Genomic DNA, 20,007 nt, shown 5'->3' on the forward strand with positions numbered 1-20,007 from the left:
GGTGCTTGCTAACTCTACTTCCTGTCCTACTACCCAGAAAAACTGCCTCCCATGACTTTCACAGAGTACAAGATAGAGAAACCCACAGAAGCTCGGGTGCCTTGAGGCGCTTACGGGAGATGCACCTCCTCTTAGGCACTACCCAGAGCTGCTTCCAAGTAGTCTCCCCCCAGGCTGGGCAGAGCTTCAAAGTCCTCACTCTGAGCCAGACCCCGGGGAGGCTTCACCACTCGCCCTGCAGACTACTGTTATACCTACATAAGCAGGGTGTTCCAGGGCTGGGGTCCAGCTGACTTCCGCCTTAGAGCTACCTGGCGTCTGCGAGACAGCGGGCGCACCCGGGCTGGGATCATGGGACCTGCTGCAGCGCCCGAGACTCTTGGGCTTCGGCCTCCAAGACCAGGGTGCTGGCCTGAGGGCCACCGCTGGCTGAGGCGACGATAGTGGCCATGCAGGCCCCAAAGAGTATGGCCACACTCCACATCAGCAGGGAGCAGGTATGAGGAGGCTCGGCGCAGGCAGCGAGGCATGGGAAGCAATGGCCAGGAGCCCTGGTGTGAGAAGGGCGTGGTCCTGGTACCTGGCTTGGCATCACTTGATACCTCAGCTGTCTCGTCTCCCTCCTGGGCCCCTTCCTCCTCCTCCTTCATGCTCATGAGCCCAGCCAACAGCAGGGGTGCACCCAGAAGCTGGGCCCCAACAGTGGCAGGCTGTAGGGTTGGCACCACATCCACCATGAAGCGGGGATTGCAGGTAGGGGGTGCAGTGCTGGAGCGCCTGCGGCTGGCACCTCTTGTGCCCACCCCGCAGCTGGGAAAACAGCCCTGGAGCTGTGCACTGGAGCGGCGCCTCTGGGCCAGTGAAGACGAGGCCTGCCCTGCAGGGGAGCGGCGCCGAGCTTTGCCTGTGGGCAGCCCCATGCCACTGGACCTCCGCTGCCTCTCTCCAGGGCCTGGTGCCTTTCGCTGGAAATGCTTCCTAAAGAAGGTCTCCATGCCAGGGGCTGTTGAGCATACAGACTGCAAGTGTCAGGAGCTGGGCCAAGCTGAAGCCCATAGGCAAAGAAGGGGCACAGAGATGTTAAGGATGAGGACACTCTGGCCTCCGTGAAAAGAACTTGAAGGTACCAGGGAGAGCAGGGGAGCCCAGGCTCACAGTTACTGGATAGAGAGCAAACACTGTTCTCAGCTAGCATTCCCTAGATGCTACCCCAGTTTTCAGGAAATGAGGCTTTCCCTACCCAGACTAGAAACAACTGAGACCTGAGCCTAAGGGGCTTCATCTGCTGTGCCAGGAATAGAAACAAAAGGTAATGTGGGAGCCAGGCTCTGCCAGGGTAGACTACAGGGCTCTAGGCATTTCCCTCTCACCTGGCCTTCCTTTTGCCCCTACATGAACAGGTTGGGTTCCTCTCCTGGGATACAGTGCAACTAAGCAAAGACAATAAACGTGGGCTCTCTCGGAAGGCTCTGAGTCCTGATACAATCCCTGTACTCAGCCCCAACCTTGTGCTCAGTCACTGGGAGAGCTGACTTTCAGAGAGTTGGGAATGCATGCCCTGCCCCCAAGAGCGTTATTGTCTTAGGTGGGGGATGCAGTAAGGGGTTTGGGCTAAGAAAACGCTGAAGCTAGATGCCTTGTACACACATCCCTAAGAACTTTCTGGTACTGCCTCACCATTCCAAAGATTGGAGTGTGGCTATCCAAGGTGTGAGGTCCCCAAATCCCTTAGCTTTCCTGTGGAGGACCCAGTGCACCACACTATCCCCAGGCTCACAAGTCTATGCTTGAGATGGCCCATACTGCCTCCTGCAGAAAGCAGGGACCAGCATCGCTATCCTTGGTGTGTACTGGGCCATGCACGCCATCTAGACGCCTATTCCTTTTACCGACTCCCTGGTCTAGCCTTCCTCCTTCCCAGGCCACTGGATCAAGCTTCTGTGCTCACACCTCTTGAGGAATGGCAGGAAGCCCCCAGCCGGCTGAGGGTGATAGCTCCAAAGAGCAGCCAAGGAGGCCCAAGTCACAGCCATGGACGAGAACTGCCGGATGACACACAATTCTGCCCACTGAGGCCTGGCTGAAGCCCAGAGCACTCAGCAAGAGGAAGGGCGGTCTGAGAGGACGGCCTCGCAGCAGGTCCACCTGATATGTGCAGCGCCTGCTCTAAGCCTTCCATCTACTCTTGGCAGGTGGCGTTAGAGCCAGTATAGGGCGAAGTAGAGAAAGAAGGGAGTCCAGGGAACAGAGTTCCTGCAATCCGTGCAGGGGGTAGCTGTGCTAGGAAAGCAACATGGAGACTGGACAGGAGGTGAGTTCCAGAGACAGAAGAGCAGACACTGGCAAAAGAGGGCTCACTTCATCCAGCTTTCATTTATGGGATCCACTATGTACACACGCACACACACACACACACACACCACACACACACACCACACACACACACCACACAACACACACACACACACCACACATACACCTACACACACACACATACCACACACACATACACACACACATACACACACACGCGCACACACACACATACACACACATATACCACACACACCACACACCACACACCACACACCACACACCACACACACACACACACACACACACACACACACACACACACACAGAGGATGGGAGAGGAGAAAAAGAGAGGGAGACAGACACAGATAACAGATATGGGGGTGGAGGGGAGACAGAGATGGGGGGAAAGAGGGAGAGAGAGAGAGAGAGAGAGAGAGAGAGAGAGAGAACACCAGATGAGGAGGCTAAGGCACAAGAGTAGCAAACACAAAGCCCACAGGCAGAGAGTGTGGAGCAGATGTTGGACCCTGGATGGAGGGGAGACAGTTAGAGAAAGGGCCCACAGTATTAACACCCATCAGTGTTACTCTGTGCCAGATCATGGATGAGCCCTCCACCATCTCACCGCCCCTACCAGAGAGTCCTCTGAGGGAGGCAGGACCACAGCTCCACTATAAGAAAGTGGCAAGAGAAGCCGGGGGTCACACAGCCAGCCAGCCTAGGCCATTTGAGTTAGGGTCCATTTTCTGTCCCAGAAAGAGGAACTTGCAGGCCTAGCTGCCTGCTGTGCCAGGGCACTCGCTTGCCAGCTCCCCCCTAGGGTGTCAGCTCTCCCCAGCAGTCTGCTCAGGCCACTGTGACAGCTGCCTAGCCTGGAGGAGATTAGTCACCCAGACCATCACGCTGCCTGATGCTAGCTAGTGTCACCCAGAAAACAAAAGGCCACAGTTAGTGTGGGGGAAGTGGTGCTATGCTCTCTGGTCAGTGGTAAAGGCTGGGCCCTCCCTGCTGTCCTAGACCTGCATGACAAGACAAGAAGGAAGCAGCCCTTGTTAGGACATATGGCAGCTTACATGCACAACTTCAGGACCCACACACTGCTGGAAGCTCCAAGGCACACCTGTAACCAGTCTCCTCTCCCAGTGCAGCGCAAGGCCAACCCAGTGCAAATGGCCATGCACCACAGGCCTGCCTCAGCTTCCCTGTTTATCTAAGAAGACTGTTAGGACTAGTTAACATCTTACAGCAAGTTCTCCTGAGGGATACTAACACCCCAACACCACTGGGCTCCCATTGCCCCCTCCTGCTGGTCCCATGCTTCCTGTTCAGCTCATCTCCATAGAAACACTGGTCTGCTGGCAGAGACTGCCTGACTCCTCACTTCCTATCTCTGCTGAGGCTTCTCTGGGCAGTTCATGCCTACTACCCCAGCACTTGGAAAGCCAAGACAGGAAGATTGATGTACGTGTGAAGCCAACCAAGGCTACAGAGTGAATTCTAGACCAGCCTGGGCTACAGTGTATATACCAACTGTTTTAAGAAGAAATACAAAAGGGGAAAAAAAGCTCGGTGCGGTGGGCACCCCTTTAGTCCCAGTACTTCAGAAGCAGAGGTGTGTGGGTCTGTGACTCTGAGGTTGACCAAGACAGTCAAGGCCACACGGTGAGACATCTTAATTAACTAATTCAACTAAAAGGCAGGCAAACAAAAGAAGCCGTTTGGGCCTGCAGCTCCCCCATGGTTCTTCTGAGTGGTCACCTCTTCTCCCTCCATCCCTCAACACCTCTACACACCACACCGTACACGCAAAGGTCATGGGGGAGGCCCCAGAAAGCTTTCACACCAGCAGCACAGCAAAATGGCTACTTCCTAGGCTTCCTGGGTTTGTCTGGGGAAGCCAGCCACACTCAAGGGGGACAATATAAAAATGCCTCAGAGGGCCACATTAATCTCCTGCTGGCCCCCAGGAGCCTGATGAGGACAGGGTCTATGGGAGATGGGGGATGGCATGAGTGAGACAGGCCCTGTCATGTGCTTCCTCAGCCACCTGCTAGGAAGGGCCCCTGTTCTCCTAGCCAGGCTGCCTCACTCTTGATGCTGACTGCCTACAAGCAGGGGGAAAACAGTGCTATGACAACCCTGGCACAGTGCTGTGACCTTGTCATCCCTAGCACTTAGGTGGCAGAGGCAGGAGGCAAGGCCGTCCTGGACAGTGCAGCAAGCTCAATGTCAGCCTGGGCTACGTGAGACATGTCTGTGAATAAGGAAGCAAGGAGGCAAGCACTTCGGGACCTAGCGTCTACCACCACACCCTCAGCAGGTCAACTAGCCATCCCATCAGCGTTCCCATGTGTAAGACGGCTCACCAACACCCAAGACTGGCATGAGGTGGGCATTCCACTGCCACGATGCACAGAAAGCACTTGATGCCACTTGGCAGACCTGGGACATGGTAGGACCGCAGGGCCTGTGGTCATGCCACCTCCTGAGGTTTGTCTCTGCCCACAGCAGGGGTGGGAACCCAGAAAAGGAAGCGGGAGTGCCCAGGGTGGCCACCACTCACCACATGAGGAACAAAGCCCCCATAGCCATGCCACCTGGGTGTCTGCCTCTCCTGAGGAGTGCCCTCTGCACCTGGCAATAGGCTGGTCCTCAGGAGCTCCTCCGTCTCCAGAGGGACCTGCATAGGACACCAGTGGGGTCCTGCCACAGTGGCTACTTCACGCCATGGGAAGGGTGGATTCTACAGGCCTCTGTTCCATGAAGGCTGGCCTGGGGTAGGGCACCTGTACTCTCGCAGTTCCAGGAGGGCCCGCCTGGCCCGTCAGAGGGACTGCTTGTCAGAAGCCAGCCCTGGCTGCCTGACTCCCACAGCCCCAGGGGTCAGGGGAAGAGAGGAGAGCTGAGAAGGCAGCCAGCTCATCTAGGCTAGCCTGGGCGGTCAGGCAGGAAGTGGACTTCACCAAGTCTCCTCACTAAAGAGACTCTGCTCCAAACACAACGAGGACAACATGCAGGTGAATGGGTGGGCCAGGGCTGAAGGGTAAGAGAGCCATCAGAGAGCCAAGTGTTTCTTTCAGGGTGTCAGCCTGGGCATGGGGGGCCCATCAGGCCCTGTTCCTCTCCCATCAGACTGACGGAGGGCTGGCAAGGAAAGCCCTTATCTAGAGATGGTGGTGCCTGGGTCTGCCCTGATCTACCCTCCCCAAATCCACCCAGACAGTCAAAGAAGGGAACAGGAGGTAAGGAAGAGAGGGGACCCCCCCTCCCCTTTGACCTGATCTGGAAGGCAAGGCAGCAGGCAAGAGGTGGACAAGCAGGTGGGGACTGGGGTCCCAGGCGCCTCCGCTCTTGCTCCAGTTTGCTTGGATTGCGGACTCTGCAGAGCAAGTCCTAGTTTGGAGAGCTGGCTGCAGTGGCTGTGTCTCTGCCCCCTCCCCCTCACTACCCTCCCTCAAGCTGGAGACAACCGTTATGAAAATAGCCCAATTGGTAACCGACTGCACTTCCTCTCCCAGTGGTGGCTCCTGGCCCTATAGCAGGCAGGCGGCAGGCAGTGGGTGGGAGGGTGGGCGGTGCACAAGAACAGGCACTGAAGCCTGGCCTCCTGGCACCTCTCTCCCTGCGTCCTAAGCCAGGCCCAGTGACAGCCATCAATACACTCTTTCCTTCAGTATCAGGCCAGCCCACACAGTGTCTGCATGAGGGAGACAAGGTATATAGAAGGGCAGGAGCGGCCCCCCTGTTAAGGAAAAGGAGACAATCACTGTCCTCCTATGTCCATGGGACAGGTTTTATGGGGTCTTGGACAGCTAAGCACACTGGTTCCAGACAAAACAACCGCAAAAATAATTATCTATTGAGTGTTTCACAACTTAGACAGCCTTTTCTCACCAGCATTATTAGCCAGGAGGTTGGTAATTCCCCTGTGCGGGAGGCTTACTGTCCCTGCTGAACAGATGGTGCACCCGAGGCTCCTGGGAGTCCGTGACTCCTGCCTTAGGAGTAGCTGTGCTGGGACTCCAGAGCCTGGCTCTTCTGGCCCTGTCAAGGGGGTCAGAAGCCTTTCTAAGCTGCCTGGGTCCATGCCAGTTGAAGACTATTTAGGGGAGACCAGCTGGTATGACACCTGCCAACACCCCTCCCCCCACCCTCCCAAGCTCATGTTCCTGCCATTGCTCCCTAGGAAATGGTTGCTATCAAATGTCCTGAGTCCAGAAGCACTTCCCATTTTTCAGAAATAATAATTTCTAAAACTCCTAGAAGAATTTTGTCTGGGGAGCAGGTGATAGGTCCTAAGATTTAACCAAATAGAATCTAAATTTAAGAGCATTAATCATTCAGAAGGTATAGGTAGGTGGACCTTTGAGTTCAAGGCCAACCTAGTCTACATAGTGAATTCCAGGTCAGCCAGGTCTACACAGAGAAACCACATCTAGGGAAAGTTAGGAAGGAAGGAAGGAAGGAAGGAAGGAAGGAAGGAAGGAAGGAAGGAAGGAAGGCAGGCAGGCAGGCAGGCAGGCAGGCAGGCAGGCAGGCAGAGAGGGCAGCAGAGAAAGCAATATTGCATAAAACACAAATCAGTGAAAAGACAGTTTAACTTAAAAACATTATTGCATTTGTTTTGTGTGTGTCAGTGCCACAGAGTACACATGTAAGTCAGAAAGCTTTCCTCCGTGTGAGCCTGGGGATCAAATTCAACAGTCCAACTTAGAAGCAAGTGCCTTTATCTGCTGAGCCATCATGCCACCCCATTTTATGTTTTTGCAAACCTAATATCTGATTTTCTAGCAGCAGCTGGTTCCTGTGAAACATCTGTCCCTGCACAAGATAGTAGGTTGCTCTGGTGGAGGAACATGAAAGAATAAGCCTTACTTTGTGTGGAGTTAGGAAAGGGAGACCAGTTTACCAGGTTTCCAGATAACTATGACTTATTCTAGGCCATCACAAGAAAATATGACCAGTGGTCTTTCTTTGTTTTACTTTCTTTCGAGACAGGGTTTCTATGTATATAAAGCCCTGGCTGTCTTGGAACTCACTATGAGGCTTGCCTCAAACTCAAAGATCCGCCTGCCTCTGCCTCTACCTCTGCGGGGATTAAACCAGTGTGCCACCAGGACAGGCTGACAAGTCTTATTTCTTAAAGGCCAGTACAAGGTACCAAACCCCACCAATGAACAGAAGTTTTACCTAGCAAAGTTTTGATTTTCTTTTGTGGGGTATGGGGTTGACTGTTTTTGAGATGGGGTCTCATTAAGTAGCTCAGGCTAGTCTGGAACTTCTGAGTTCACATGAACACCTACCTTGGCCTCTTCAACAGCTAGGGACACAGGCTTGCACTGCTACAGGGCTATCTTGCATTCTGTAACAGCAAGTGCAAGTCAGAGGTGAATACTGTGTAACTGCGCTATACTGATCTTCCAAAGGTAGATACATTTCCTCACAGAACATCAAAAGCTCATCATCACTTTTGCTGTTTCTATTGCTCCTAACAGTTTCCTGTCCGGTAAAGCTCCTCCCTCCACCAGAAGGTAGATACAAAGTTTCCAAAATTCTAAGTTCTGCTCAAACTCAGACTTCTTGTTAGAAACAAATTTGATATTGTTTTTGAAGTGCCAGGCTCACCTCATTCATATTTAGGAAAATGTATGCTAGCCACCTGGAGTCTGACTAGTTTGTCTAGCAGCTGCTCAGTACCAAAGGTGCCACTGGTCTGAGGTAGTGGCCAATGCCTTTAATCCCAGCACTCAGGAGACAAAGGCTGACGGATCTCTGGGAGTTTGAGGCTGACCTCGTCTACATAGTGAGTTAAAACAGCCAGAGCTATGTAGAAGCCCTACCAAAAGAAAGGAAAGAAAGAAGGGAGCAATCAGCAGAGTACACAGAGTTTTAGCACATTACAGTTGGGCTAGCAGCAAAAATGACTCAGGTAAACTATTTCATCACACAAATTACACATATACACACACAGGTCCATATTTTATTCTCCTGTCTCAGTCTCCTCAATGTCTGTCTCCCCCACCCAGACTGTCCTCAAAGCCCCTACATAGATAGCCACCTTCTGAGTGCTAGGATTGGAGCCGTGCCATCACATGTGGTTTGTGGAGCACTGTGGATAAAATCCCAGGCTTTAGGAATGTTAGGTAAGCATTCTAACTGAACCTTCTCCTCAGTCCAATCCTCTCAACTTTTCTTCCTAAAGAAGCATTAGTATATAGTAGGGCCCTGCTGGCTGTCAATGTTTCCTATCTCTGCCTCCCAGGATGGCAGCACAGTGAATAGGCACACACCACAGCAGCTCAGAAACTATTCCCATGAAAATGGTTTTGTCCACAGCATCCGCAGTACCAGGTCAGTTAGAGACCCATAGATTGAGCAGGAATTCTCACAGCCTGGCAGATGTGGAGTCTACACTGGCACTAACTCCCCAGGTGTAATCCTAGACTATAATGGAGCCAAATGTCAGTGCTATGCCTCTACACCTGACAATCTTCTGCCTAGATCATGGGTCTCCCTTCCCTTCCTCACGACACCTAGCATCTACCTGCTCACAGCTGCCCAGACACCCACTCACTCCAGCTGACCACCCATCTGGTTCTTCAAGCAAAGAAACTCTGGATACCTCTTTCTCTCAGGTCCCTGTGCCTTATTCTTCCACCAAGCAGACAGCTCCCGGGGGCTGGGGCCTGGTGAGCATATGTGGGTGTGGTGTGTCCAGCACAGGGCTGGCAGGGAGCTATGTTTACTTCAGATCAGCTCAGGAGGAAGGAACAGGGAATTCCGTGGGGGAGGGGTTAGCTTTCAGGGATAGGAAGTGCTTCCTCCTGGGTACCCCACCAAGGGCTGGCCACAGGCCCAGGCCACTTCTCTTTGTTTGGGCACAACAACAGCTTTTGTTTTGGTGGCCATCTTCCTCTCCTCTTTGGGAGATCTGGTGGGTGTCACCTGGAGGCCCCTTCCGAGTTGGGAAGTCATTGCACACCACACATTCTCTGTGGCTAGGGAGGAGAGCTGCTGCAAAAGCTTGGGGTACTCAGCCAGGGCCCTAGCTGAACTCCTTGATCAAGTGTCCCCAGCTTCTTCCTTCATGTTTGGGTTCACCTCGGAGTCTAGTCCTGCAGGTGACCCCCTTCAGTCCCCCCGCTGCCCCAGAATTATTTGGGAGCACTCGCTGGCAACTGAGAAGGTCCTGGGCCTGACAGTCTGCATGCACACATGAACCCTCACGTGAATGTGTGGGTTCACGTGTATCATCACGCCATAACGCACACGTAAAGGTTAGAGGACAATGTTCAGGGGTTGGTTCTCTCCTTCTACCATGTCAATTCCGGGGATCGAACTCAAGCCATCAGCTTGGCAGCAAGCGTCTTTAACCTCTTAAGTCATCTCTCTGGCCCATTTTCCTACTTTCATATGTTAACAAACACATGCTTCACTTGGCTGGCTAGTTATTATTTATTTATTTGAGACAAGTTGGCCTTGAACTTCTGATCCTCCTGCCTCTACCTCCCAAGCATTACCACCCCAGCTTAGGCAAATATTATCTACTAATGCTGATTTAATTACCAGTTGGTGCTGCTCATCCTTGTTATCTGTCCTCACAGTACCAATGAGCACAATGCAGTTCAGGGGCTAGCCCAAGGACTACGGTGACAAGTGGCAGAGCTTCAATGAAAGCCCAGTAGTTCCACACTGGCAAGTCTGTGTGTGCCACTTGGCACATGGACAAACGACTCTATTCTTGCCACCTGGAGTCTCTATAAAGAAAACCAGTCCCCTCTGTTGACTGAACTCAACCTCTCATCTTGTAAGAGTTTGCTCAGACACTGGCTCTGCCAGAAAGTTCTCCCCAGGACCCTCTCCTGGGGGAGGTGGGGAGTTTAGCAGCTCCCACACTCAGGCCCTCTTCTGGTTATTCTGGGCCACCAGCACTGACCTGCTAGGTTGCGTGCCCTATGAGGTCACAGACCTGGGACCTTATATCACTACTAATTGCATCCCCTCTTGTTGCACATGGCCTGAAGAATGAAGAGAGGGCTAGTGAATGGTCCCTACTTAGCCTTGGTCAGGCTGACAGCAGATGGTTCAGGCTGGCTGACCAACTTCTCAGGCCCCACTGCCAGCATTGGGTAGATAAGTCTTACAGGCAGCCCTGAGACTGACAATCTATGGGAATGCTAATGTTTCCCTCACTCTCCCCGGGTGGCTATTTTGTTGTACCCATGCCCCTAAATCCCATCCCCCTTGCTCATGTGCCTGTAGCAAATTTCAATCCCCCTATCTGCTAGGAGATGGACCCCTTACTTCTATTCAAAATTTAATGTTCACTAGTATCCTTAGAATCAGCCCTCTGGCTCCCAGATCCCCACCTGGTCCCAGGGCACCAATGAATGCCACACGGGGCTTTTCTTTTTTCTTTCTTTTTTTAATGGTTTAGAGAAACATTGTTGTTTAATGGTAAAGCCCAGCACACTCCAGCACCAGAACCGGCATGGAGTCTGCATAGCAGGGATGGCTCACACAGCGAAGAGGATGAGGAAGGCGACCATCAGAAGAGCCCCATGGCCTCTGACGGGGCAAAACCCAGGATGGCATAGGAGAAGAGCTGCTGCTTGAGAGACGGGTTCCTGGCATAGCCAATAATCAAGCTGCCAAACATTGCCAATACCAGCCTCTGACCCAGCCACATCAACTGTGGTGGCCCAACTCCAATAAACTGCTGCTCTGTTGATGTCCCCGGAAATACACTGGTTGCAATTCCACTGTTTAGATGGGGCCTCTGGTCTACTCAGGAGGGAGGCAGAGGACTGATTAGACCCCTGGTACAGGAGCAGATCAGAACTGGAGAACCAAGCAGTGCCTTGGTGGTCTGCATTTTTCAATCTTGCGGCTTTAGCCCTTGGTACCCAGGGCTTTTCTTACTGCTAAAGCAAGAACTCTACCAGAACACAAGCAGCCACCTTGCCCTTGGAAGGGTTTAGAGTTCTGCCCCTGACCAGCTCTATAGCCTCGGGCTAAGAGGCTTCAGTTATCCTCGCCTCAACCTCCTTGTCTGACAACTTGGACTCCGGGGGCTCTAGGGATTGCTTTAGGCTAGAAAGAGAGCGCTTGTTCACAGTAAACATTTCCTCAGTTTAATGAGCTTCAGAAAAGGAAATAAATACCTCCAGAGGCGTAAAAATTAGGGGAACCACTTGGCAAGACAATTCGGTAACATCTATCTCAGCCAAGATATACGGGCCAGAGCACTGGCGGAAAAGAACACTCAGGGAGCTCAGCATACGCGAGGGATCTCTGGTGACTGCAAGCAACAGGGAGAACCTAAAAAGGTTAATAAGCTCACGCCTGGAGTCCAGGCACCAAGGAGCCTAAGGGGAAGGGCCGTTTCTAGTTCAAGACTCTGCCTCAAAACCAAACTAAAACAAACAATACCCCTCCCTCAGATTACCCCCCCCTTTTTTTCTGAGATAGGGTGTGGCTATATAGTCCAACCTGGCCTAGAACTCACATAACCCAGGCTAACCTCAAACTCAGCATCCCCCTGCCACAGCCTCCAAAGTGCTAAGATTACATACATGAACCTCTCTGCTCAACTAAGGCATACCATTCATATCAAAGTAAGAACCATCCAGCATCTGGGGAGATAACATAAAGTGCCCACTATGCAAGCATGAGTATCTGCTATGGACCCCAGCATCAGCCGACAAAAGTCTTAATCTCTTTAAAAGATCTCCAGAGGAGCAGGGTATGGTAGCTTACTCTGATCTCAACCCTCAACGGCTAGGGCAGGAGGATTGCCATGAGTTCAAGGTAGGTTTAGGCAATAGATGCCTTAACCCCTATCTTTCCCATCCTCCCTAAAAACTAAAAAAGGCCATGAGAGGGAGACCAGCTGCCCAGTGTTGTCTTGGGTCTCCCCAGTCTGGTCTCAACAACGAGTCACTCATTGTGTGGCATAGCAGGCAGACCTCAGCTTTGCTCTCCCAGGTCAGACAACAGGACTTGCCTCCAGGATGCCTTCCAGAGGTGGGTGGGCAGCAGCAGGTTGTATCAGTGGGCTGTCTATGTGGGCTAAGGAGCAGGAACCAACTTGCCCCCTTTCACAACCACCCCCGGCTTTCTCTGTAAAATGTCAGCAAGCTAGGGAAGGGGGGTGGAGAGACAGACAAGCTGTTAACCCACAAGATGCTGGGGCGTGGGTGGTGCAGGCTCAGGCTCCCAGACAGCTATTTTGGCATGTGCTATGATGGTGCTCAGCCCTGGCAGGGGAGAGGCCTCTGTGGGAGCTCTGTACTGGCACTCTGCCAGAAGGAGGGGGAGCAGGTCTCTGCGAGTAGAGGGAAAGAGGAGGCTGGGTATGAGTGAGGCCTAATCTCCTCCTCAGGACACAGGCCACTCACTGACCCCAGGCTATCATAGGATCCTCTAACTCATCTCCCAGTATTCTTCCCCTGGCACCTAATAAAAGGTCATAGGTGTGCCCTTCTCCTCGTCCAGCTCTAGGATGGCTGTCTTCCAGCCTCAGGCTGCCTACCCAGCACAGTATCTCTACAGCCAGTCTGCTCCTGCTGAAGGGACCCAGAGGGGGTCACGTTCTAGGGGCAGAGCATCTCACGTGTCTCTGGCAACTTCCTAGTGAGGTACAACTCTCTCGATAAACCCAGACAGAATCAAAGACCTCCTGAGCTCTGCAGGTTAGTGTGAAATACAAGAAGGGAAGTGTTAATAACCAGGTGCTATGGAAAGATTTTTGGGCTGAGTCCCAGGGCAAACTTCATGACCTTTATGAGCCTTGGTCTGTTTCATCCATAAAATGAAGTAAACCCACCGAGGTCATCCTTGTGATGAGTCTATGAAACCGGCAGACGATGAGCTTGGAGTAGCCAGTGGTGGCCAGAAAGGGAGATAAGCATCATTCACCTGAACACAGGTGTGTGGGAGGGGCTGGAGGAGCGCTCAATTCTCCCACCCACCCTTCCTCTGTGGACCACAGCTCTCGTCCCACGAAGACCTGTTCTCTCAGCATGCCCTTAGCTAAGATAGGGGCAAGGGTGAGGGGGCAGGCGTTTGGTCTAAGCTCTCTGCCTAGCCCTTTCCACCTAGCCCGTGCCAGCTAGGCTCAGGGCTGAGATCCAAGGAGCTGGGGGACGCATACTACAAGATGCTCATACTCTAAGGGCATCCAGGGCCTCACATGAAACACACAGGTAGTGGCTGAGTGACAGCACCAGGAATGTCTCCAGGAAAGTAGCTGTGAGCCTCAAGCAAGCAGGGGTTCTCAATCTTCCAAATGCTGTGACCCTTCAATGCAGTCTCCATGCTGTGGTGACCCCAGCACCTCCACCATAAAATCATTTTTGTGGCTGTAGTGATTTCATAACTGCAATCTTGCTGTTGCTATGACTCGTTATGGAGATACCTGCTTTCTGATGGTCTTAAGCAAACAACTTAGGTCATTTGACCCCCAAGGAGGCCATAACCCACAAGCTGGGAACCACTGGCCTAATGGTAAGTTTACCTTCCTGCACACAGTATTCCCTCCCTGAGCTGACAGCGCAGGAAGGAAGTGGGAGACAGGGTGGGGGTGCCAGTGATGAATGCAGGTGAGACTGTGGAGTCCTCTGATGTAGCACAAAGGAACTTGCCCCTGGCTGGCTGTAAGACCTTGGCTGAGCCCAGGCTACTTCACTGGGCCTTGATCTTCAGGGACAGGGAAAGGTGGAGCTAAGTGATAAGGAAACACACCCCATCACCTCACCCTCTGGCAGCTAAGGTCTCCCCACAGCAGGTGCAAGTGGTCTGCTAGAAGAAAATCCCGGCCCAGTGTTCTTCCCCTAAGGTAGCCTTGGCCCCCTGCTGTTGTCACGGTGATACTGCAGGACAGGTTCCCTGGTAGCCCTCTGGCCCTCTGTGCTAGATAGAGGTACCAGTACTTGTTTTAGGGACCAGCCCAAGCTGCAGAGCTGGCCAACCCGCCCATCAGCCTCCCCTTCTTTGCTCGGAGAAACATGGAGAGTCCTAAGAAGGCTTTCAGAAAGATGCAGACAGGCCTGCTGCTTTCCTTTCCAGACACAGCTCCCAAGCCTAGGCTTTCTCTGCTGGGGGGAAGGGGGCACTGACGGGAGTCCTTCCTCTGTCCTTGACTGAAAGGACCCCCTCTCTCTACTGTCTTATATTAAGTACAAATCCTTGTCAGTCCACACGTGGGGATTTGACCTTTGTTATGGTGACAAAACGAGAGGAACTGTTCATTCCCGCCCCTGACAAGTAAGCCGGAAACTGCAACAATAGACAGTAGACAGGGACCAGAATTCTTCCTTCACCTGCCAACCTGAGCCAGCTCTGTACCTGGGCACGAGGCTGTAGTGGGAACAGTCAGTTGTGCCCGGCTCAGCCACTGAGGTCCCTCTTCCCCAAGCTGGCAGGAACCCAAGGTTCTACAGCCACCTGGACTATTCTCAGAATTAGCCTAAGCAAGACAATTGATTCACTCAGATTCCTTTTGCCCTCAGACATCCTGGCGCCACAGACAGGGGTTCTCACCCCTGAAAGAGAGCCATCCCTCCAGGTGTCCCTCCCCATTCACTGCAAACCACCCCAAGCTGGGGCTGTTTCTGCTCATCCTGCTCCAGGCACCTCTGCCAGCCTTGTCTTCGGGACTATGCGGCACAGCTTCTAAATGAGACCTATTGTGTCAAACCCGCTCCACAGGTGTGCCTCCTGCCCTCTGGGAGCTTATGACTTTGAGACTAATGAAGGACAGAGACGGCAGACTCCCAGGGGCTTGGACTACCAAAGCTCCTTCTGTCAAAATGTGTATGGTGCCAGGTAATTTATGATGCCCCTGGGGTGCAAAACCAGCCAATCCACAATCTAAGTGACCTGCCCAGGACCAGGCTGTTGGCTAAAGGCCAGAGGGTGAGTCCGTCCCCTCTCCATGGGGCTGGTTCTAGGCAACTGTCCCCACTGGAGGCTGGCCCAACCTTAGGGTCAGAAAACCTGTATGTAAAGATTCCACCTGCTCTACTCAGGGTAGAACCAGATGACGAGCGCACGTGTTTGTGTGTGTGTGTGTGTGTGTGTGTGTGTGTGTGTGTGTGTGTGTGTGTGTTAGAGTTGATACCTCTCTCCCCCTTTTTCCTCTGAAAGGGGCTGACAGTTCCCACCATGAAGAAGTGAGGTGGGATAGAGTTGGAGGGGGGAAGAATCTATAAGGGAGAAGTCGTGCCTCAGCACTGTGTGTCACTGGACTGAAAAAGAGAGCAGGGCAAACTGCTCCCCAGACCCCACCCAGCGATGCCAGTTGAATGGGGCAGGGGTAGGTTTGAAAGGAGACACCATGGACAAGGTTCTCCTTGACCTGATACAAATGGCACACATGTGCCCCCGCCAAGCCCACAGCAGACACTGGTAACTGTTCACACACTCTGCCCCTGAGCCAAGGACAGAGTTCAACGCAGCCTCAGAGCCAACACTCATCTGGTGTCATCTGTGACCCTGTCTTCTGGCCTGTTCACTTATGAGGTCCCTCAGCCCCGAGGTGTAAGTGGCAGAAGCCTGTGGTAGAACGCAGAGGTTGAAAGTCCAAGGAGAAACAAGAACTGTGTTATAAATGAGCACGGAGCCTAGGAAAAGATGGAGGGACGGTCTCAGCTGAGGACTTCCAGGTGCCAAAAAGCACAGCGGGGCTACATGAGCAGCCTCAGGTAAAAGGACAGAACCTGGACTGGGGCACTAATCCAAATGTCTGCTCCTCTTGTCGCCTGACCATCAAACGAAGTTAAAGGAGGCCTGGCACCAATGGGCGCAGATCTTGAAGGCCCAAGTCTGCCAGAGGAGCCTTTCCCCATCATAAGTTCCAGAGTCTTCAGTTTTTAAAGAACACCACTGCCCCCCACCCCATACAGAACACGAGCTGCTGCGCCCATGCTTCTAGAGGCCTTCTTCCATTCTTCCACTCTCTCCTTGATGAGCATGCTCCCACCCCAGGGGCCCTGTGACAGTGTGCTATCACAGAATCACCTGGGAAGCTCTAGGAAAAAACTCAGGCTCACTTCTAGAGCTGAGCAGGCGGACATGCTGATGGTAAGATCTAAGAATCTACCCTCTTACAGCCGCCTGGGCCTCTGTGATGTTATATTGGAGATCCTGGTAGAGAGAAGGGGATATGGATTTTGGAACTGGATCGACCTGAGTTCAAATGCCGTCTCTGCCTCTTACATGCTGTGTGACTCTGGGCACATGGCTCCGTTCTCTGACAGTATGTTTATTTCATCTACAAAAACGGAAAAATAGAACCTATCCTGCTTATTTTAGAGAATTATATAAAGGTACTCAGCACTTCTGCTCGATCCTCTGTTGAACATGCCCAAGGCTCATCCCTGCATCCACAAACCCGTGCTCTTCAAAATGAGCGCAGCTTCAGGTCAAAAGCACTCAACACTAGGTACCCTTCGGGCAGCAACAGGAAGCCTTTGGGGTGCCCCTCCCTCCCCCCAGGAGCCTGTGAACACTGGAGGCTACATCCTGCAGAGCTGGGTGTAAACTGCTCTATCTTGCAGGGTTGTGGGTAACAGAAGTATTGGAAGTGTTACTGCCTGCCCCCTTGTATAAGATCTGGAAGCCCGTGTGGCTTCTCAAAAGCCCACGGAGCTCCATCTGCCAGCGCCAGGATCCAGATCTCCTGTGTGTGGTGTGGTGTGTGCTTAGCAGCACACTGCAAGAGCAAAGAGCAGGGCCCTTGCGGGGTGAACCAGGCAGAGGGCATAGATCAGCACCACAGGCACACCACCCACACAACAGAGGAAAACCACACAGGTTATTAGTAGGTAAGTCTACCCTGGAAAGGGCCCAGGCAAAGCTCAAAAGGGGCCAAAGACAGCAAAGCCTTAAACAGTCACAAAAACGAAGAGAGAGAGGCCCTGGGCAGAGTTTGAGGTCAGAGTCCGATCAGAACTCCAGGGTTCTTAGCTGATTGGCTGCAAGCTCTTCAGTCACCAAAGAAATTTCAGAGGTCAGACAGGAAAAAAGAAAGGAGGAAGAAAAAAAAAAAAGATCAGGGAGCTAGGTAGGATACTCTTGGGTGGCACCTTATACCAGGGCTTTCCCAGCAGGCACAGGCGGGCACACTGCCTGCACTCAGTCTTTCCATACCCTCCCTCAAGTTTTTTCATCACAGTCATGGTCAAAGCTCTGTCACAGGTACAATATGGTGATGTTTTGGGTGCTTGGGGAAAGGGCAAGAGGAAGCTTGAACAGCCAACTCTGATTCAAAAGTACAGGCCACTTCGTCCCTTTCCAAAGCAAGAGCTGGAAGAAGGTGGGGAAGAGATGGTGGTCTAGCACAGGGAGAAGGGGCTATCTTCATGCTATCTAAGAGCAAAGTAGAGCAAAAACGCTTGACACCCACAGTCCCAAGAAGTTTAAAACATCGAGTAATTTAATCAGTGACCTGGGGACAACCATGTGCTGTGGCAAATCACAGTGACCACAATCAGCAGACGCCAAGCAGTGGTAGTTGGCAAATAGGTTCCAGAGAAGCACGAAGGGTTGTATGACCGCCCCCACCACGCTGGTAACTAGAGGCTCAGGGAGACTTGTCAAAAGAGCAGTGGTGACCAGTCGTAGGGTCCCTGACTGCTGGTGCCAAGGAGTTGGGCTGACTCTGTCTCCCTGCAGGAGGGTTAGGAGCTGACCCTGTCAAGGCACTAAGGACGAAGCGCACTACCAGCCGGTGCCAGCGCGCGCACCACCCGGACCGCCTGTGCCTGGCGCTTGGATACCCACGCTGGGACAGCCTGTCCCGCCGCCGCCCGGCTCACCTGTGCCCAAAGAGCCGCAGCCCCGGGAAGCGCCTCTTGGTTAAGCGCCGCGGAGCCTTGTCCGGCTCCGGATCCGCGTCGCGCTCGGAGCCGCTGGACGAGGCGGAGGCCGACTCCGAGTCGCTGCTCCGGGCCTCGGGGCTGGGGTCCCGCGGCTCCATCCGGCCCTAGCCCCGGCCGGCAGCGGGCTCGCGGGAGACGCCCATGCCGGGCCGGCGGCCGGAGCTCAGCACGCCGGCTCCGCACCGCCCGCCAAGCTCATGGCGAGCGCGCGCTCCGCCCGCCCTGTGCTGCGCGTCCCCGCGACCCACTCCCAGGTGCCGGGGAAGCAGCCTCCGCTCCAGGAAGTGCCGACAGCCGCGGCCGCAGGACCCCGCATAGCTGGCCGGGCCTCTGCCTGCCCGCCCGCCGCCGAGCACGCCCCCTCGGCCGCACAGCCGCACTCGCCCCACGGCGCCCTCTGCCGGTCTCAAACCTTGTCGCAAGCCCGTCGAGGCTGCCTGGGGGCGGGACTTACGAGGGCACCACCTCCAGCTCCGTGGCCAGCCTGCCTGTAAGGGACTGACTTCCTGGCCCGAGCCGCTCAAGCTGTTTCCAGATGTATGATTCTCCCCCCCCCCCCATGTCCTCCTCCACCAAACAACCTACACGATCAAAGTACAAACACGCGAGGGCGGCTGTCACCACTTCTCCCGCATCCACAAGTTATATATTGCTCTCTTGCGCCCACTCAGCCACTCATGCGCTCTCTACCCTTACCCCCTTGGCTATCCATAAGTGCACCCACAGACAAAAGTCACACAGCGTTCTCCCTACACAGCAGGCACGCCCCTCACATGGAATTATCCTCAGTCATCAAACTCACACTTTTCTCTCACATTCAGGACACCAAAGCCATTCAATTACCTTCACACAATCACAAAGAACTTCAATGTTCCACTGACACAGTCATCCTTCTACAGCTATTCACAATGGCTTCAACCCTTCACCCACTCCTAACATAGGGAAATTTTCCCAGCACAATGTTCAATGTTCCCTTGAATCCTTATGCTGTAAGGATGAGCTATGGTACTTCCTACACATTCAAATACACACAAGGACAACAGTTACAACCTACACACTCATTCACATATACACCCATATAGAAGACAATATCTCCTACACATAGATATCCCTGAGGGCAGTGGTTACAAAGACCTCATATTTCACATACACATCCAGAAATATTCTTCATGTTTGACAAACGTTCTCCTCCAGAAGGGAGACCAGTTTGGAACAAGAAGTCACCCAGGTGACATACCATCCACATACATTTGGGAATCCACAACTCAGGTGGTCTCTAGATGCTGCAGGACTGTGCCAGGAAGACCTGGAAGTCAGTGACCCTGGTCACCTCCTCCCCAGATCATGCCACCCTGATGCCTACTGTTTCAGTTAGCCCTCGGTTCTAGAAAACCACATCCTGTGTTGCCTTCAATCTCACCCTTTCCTTTGGGGCTGTGGCAGCCCGTTTTCCAGGCCTTGCCTGCCACAAATAGTCAAAGCTAAAGGGCTGTGACCCAGGGACAAGCCTGTGGTTCTAAGCAACAGTCAACACCCCGAAGCCCAGCACTTTCTCTTACACACTGAGTTTCTAGAAGGCCTGGAGAAGCTGGCTTCAGATGTCCAGTCAGCAATGGGGACCAAGCTGGATAGGAAGAGGGCCTGACCCTGGCTTCCTGGGGGTACACATGTTTTCTTTGAGGAAGTCATCGGGTGGTTATCACCAAGTTCAGTGGGAAAAGCTGGGGGCAGGGGAAGGGGGTAGTTCGAAGATGCCATTGAGTTTACACAGTCCTTGAAGTGGATTTGAGAAAACTCCCACATTGTG

At 53.2% G+C, this 20,007-nt stretch overlaps 1 protein-coding gene and 1 pseudogene across 5 annotated transcripts in view; both read right to left on the reverse strand.

Annotated features, from left to right (window-relative positions):
- Dgkz (diacylglycerol kinase zeta) overlaps positions 1–20,007 on the reverse strand; it is a 42,042-nt gene that overhangs the window by 11,438 nt on the left and 10,597 nt on the right. Inside the window, 2 exon segments of one of the 5 annotated variants that reach the window (NM_001429512.1) lie at positions 259–1,003; positions 5,594–5,865. In NM_001429512.1, coding sequence (NP_001416441.1) covers positions 259–995 — 737 coding nt within the window. In that variant the 5' untranslated portion in view covers positions 996–1,003; positions 5,594–5,865. 5 annotated transcript variants of the gene reach the window in all.
- Positions 10,752–11,215, reverse strand: LOC147995571 (ATP synthase F(0) complex subunit C1, mitochondrial pseudogene; annotated as a pseudogene).

This window comes from Rattus norvegicus, chromosome 3 (genome assembly GCF_021556685.1).
Source record: "Rattus norvegicus strain SHRSP/BbbUtx chromosome 3, alternate assembly SHRSP_T2T, whole genome shotgun sequence".
Classification (NCBI taxonomy): domain Eukaryota; kingdom Metazoa; phylum Chordata; class Mammalia; order Rodentia; family Muridae; genus Rattus; species Rattus norvegicus.